Consider the following 3,227-nt stretch of genomic DNA (forward strand, 5'->3'; position numbering starts at 1 on the left):
CTTCCTTCCTTCCTTCCTTCCTTCCTTTCTTTCTTTCTTTCTTTCTTTCTTTCTTTCTTTCTTTCTTTCTTTCTTTCTTTCTTTCTTTCTTTCGTTTTGAGATAGGGTCTATGTAGTCTTGGCTCTCCTAGAACTTGCTATGTATACCAGGATAGTCCCGAACTCATCCGCCTGCTACCTAGGTGGAAGCCTTTAATCCCAGCGCTTGGGAGGCAGAGACAGATCTCTGTGAGTTCGAGGTCAGCCTGGTCTACAAGAGCTAGTTCCAGGACAGGAACTCCAAAGCTACAAAGAGAAACCCTGTCTCGAAAAACAAAAACAAACAAACAAACAAAAAGTAATAAGAAGTCAACCTGCTTCTGCCTCCCAAGTGTTGTAATTAAAGGCAAGAGCCACCAAGTCCGATCTCCTCTTTTCTTAAAACAATCCCAGAAACGGTTAAAAGAAATACACTTCCCCTAATCCTCCGGGACCAGAGTCAATGGAGGTAGCTGTGCCGGCTTCCCATAAGCCTCCTGGGAGTTGTAGTTCAAATCTGCCTTATCGACCACCACGCCTTCCAGGCTAGCGCTCAACCTTGTGGACGTGGCGAGGGGCTCCAGGGGCAACTTTGGCGTCCATTGGCTCCGCCCCTGAGGGCCTCCGGCGCCGTCATTGGTAGGAGGGCGGGGGCCTCTGGGCTGCCAGGGGTGGAGCTTGACTGGCGCCGCGCCAGGTTGGGCATCTTTGCGCGAAAGCCGAGTTCATCTTGGGGAGCGAACCCAAGCCTGGTAACCCGGGGGAGGGTGGGGAGCTAGCCCGGGAGGTGTTTTCGGGGTTATGGTCTCGGTCGGGGCGGGACACACAGAGGACCCTGCATGATGCCCTCAGTCACCACCATGCCCTGAATTTTGCGTGGGGCGTGTGCCACGTCTCAACTGAAAGACCCCCTTTCTCCTCTGGGATTCTTCCGAGGCACGGATTCTACCCCCATAGGCGGTTTTACCTTCAAATTCCCTATTCTTTTTGCCGACTTTTCTTAAGCCCCAAACTTTCTGTAGCTTGCTTATATCTGCCCTGCCTTAAGCAACTCCCCTAACTTTGAAGTTCACCCCACACTAATGTCTGCTTTGGATTTTTTTTCCCATGTGACCCGCTGACCCCCGGTCCTCACCCCTCCCCAGGGACCAATGATGTGGCTACGGTCGCTTCTGTTGCTTCTCTTGCTGCTGAGGTGGTGGGCCCTGGGGAAGCCATCCCCTGACGCCGGACCTCATGGCCAGGCGAGGGTGCATCAGGGAGCCCCCCTGAGCGACGCCCCCCACGATGACGCCCACGGAAATTTCCAGTATGACCACGAGGCGTTCCTGGGAAGAGACGTGGCCAAGGAATTCGACCAACTCAGCCCAGAGGAAAGCCAGGCCCGACTCGGGTAGGAATGGGGGGAGCCGGGCGGAGGTGGGAAGTCGGGGAGAATTGAGCTCACTGAAAAGGTCAGAGGCAGGAGACTGGACACAACTGTGGTACTCGCCTCCTGGGAAAAGACAGAATTAAATCTGAGGCTGCGGTGGACCCATCTCACCAACACCTGAGTTTCCCCGCTACTTCCTCCGTCTGGACATCCCTGTTCTGACTTTCTTAGCTTCTAAACGGGTCACCAACTCTTGAAAGAGTCTGAAAAAATTTGAGAGTCCAAGCTCAGAATTCAGGTTGGACTGAGAGGGATGGAGTCGTGACTCAAGCTGGAGGACACAGTTAGCATGACCCAGGGGACAAGAAGACCACTCCATGTATACATGCTTTTTAATTATTGTTTTCATTACTTTGAGATAGGATCTCGCTGAGTACTATGGCTGGCCTGGAACTCACTATGTAGACCAGACTGGTCTAAAATGCAGAGATTCGCGTGCTTTTGCATCCTGAGTGCTGTGACTAAAAGGGTCCGCACCATGTCCCGCTAACGAATTTCTCCTTTTAAACTGGGCAAGAAGTGGCATTGGAAGTTTCGCAGGGCTGAGCTGGGGAGGGAGGAGCCCAAAATTGATGTGTCCATCTAGGGAAGTGGGCAGAGCTTGAGTCCACAGGCTGCCTGAGAGAGGGGTGGGCCCTGAGATGGCAAGAGGTGGAGCCTCAGGGTTAATAGAGATCTGGCACTCTGAAACTAGGGTGCAGTCAAGAGACTCGCTGTCCCCACTCCAGCTCAGTCCAGCTGTGGTTGAGGTCTGGGTAGAGTTTTGGGACGGGGCTAGAGTAGAGTGTGCCATTTGTTTGAGCCAGGCGCTCATCCACTAGGCAAAGAGGGCCCGGTGCAGAGATTAAATGTGCATCCCATTTCATCTGGCTGCCATTCCAGATGTGTGTGACACTGTCTCTGAGGGATATAGTCAGGGCGGGTAAAGACCTGGAGTGGACGAGACCTACCTGCACTCCTCCTGATCCTGGGCTGGCACACAGTTTAATCCCAGCACTTGGGAGACAAATCTGTGAGTTCAGGGCCAGCCTGGCCTATGCAGTGAGTTTCAGGCTAACCAGGGCTACATAGTGACACCCTCTTTCAAAAACAAAACAAAAAACACTAGAAACAACACAGGCAATGCCTCTTCTGGGTTCACCTGTGGGTGCTGTGCAGAATTTTCAGTCTTCTTTTTAGATTTATTTATTTATTATGTATAGTGTTCTGTGCCTGCATATGTGCCTCGTCCCCTTCGCAGTCGGATCGTGGACCGCATGGATCTCGCTGGGGACAACGATGGCTGGGTGTCCTTAGCCGAGCTCCGTTCATGGATCGCGCACACACAACAGCGACACATCCGCGACTCGGTGAGCGCAGCGTGGCACACCTACGACACGGACCGCGACGGGCGCGTGGGTTGGGAGGAGTTGCGCAATGCCACGTACGGCCACTATGAGCCCGGTATGCCCACCTCACCTTTGCCCTCTTTTAAGACCAACGTTATCACTGATACCTCTTCTCCATTTCTGATCTAGCTTGCTCTCCCTTGTGAGATCCAACCTGTGTGACAAGCTGGCTGGAGACTCCACATCCCTGTCCAGAACATTTTCCTTCCATACGCTGTAGCACTGACCCCTGATCTCTGTTTTCCTTTTGCGACAGTCTCTCTGAGCAGCCCTGGTGTCCTAGTTAAGAATACTATACTCGGGAGGCAGAGGCAGGCGGATCTCTGTGAGTTCGAGACCAGCCTGGTCTATAGAGCTAGTTCCAGGACAGGCTCCAAAGCCACAGAGAA

At 53.0% G+C, this 3,227-nt stretch overlaps 1 protein-coding gene across 1 annotated transcript in view; it reads left to right on the plus strand.

Moving 5' to 3' along the window:
- The first annotated feature begins 634 nt into the window (after positions 1 to 634).
- Rcn3 (reticulocalbin 3) overlaps positions 635 to 3,227 on the plus strand; it is a 9,301-nt gene continuing 6,708 nt past the window's right edge. Inside the window, exons 1-3 of the mRNA XM_026789067.1 lie at positions 635 to 770; positions 1,164 to 1,411; positions 2,691 to 2,893. Of these exons, the coding sequence (XP_026644868.1) occupies positions 1,170 to 1,411; positions 2,691 to 2,893 (445 nt within the window). The 5' untranslated portion in view covers positions 635 to 770; positions 1,164 to 1,169. The remainder of the gene's footprint in view (positions 771 to 1,163; positions 1,412 to 2,690; positions 2,894 to 3,227) is intronic.

This window comes from Microtus ochrogaster, unplaced genomic scaffold (assembly GCF_000317375.1).
Source record: "Microtus ochrogaster isolate Prairie Vole_2 unplaced genomic scaffold, MicOch1.0 UNK14, whole genome shotgun sequence".
NCBI lineage: Eukaryota > Metazoa > Chordata > Mammalia > Rodentia > Cricetidae > Microtus > Microtus ochrogaster.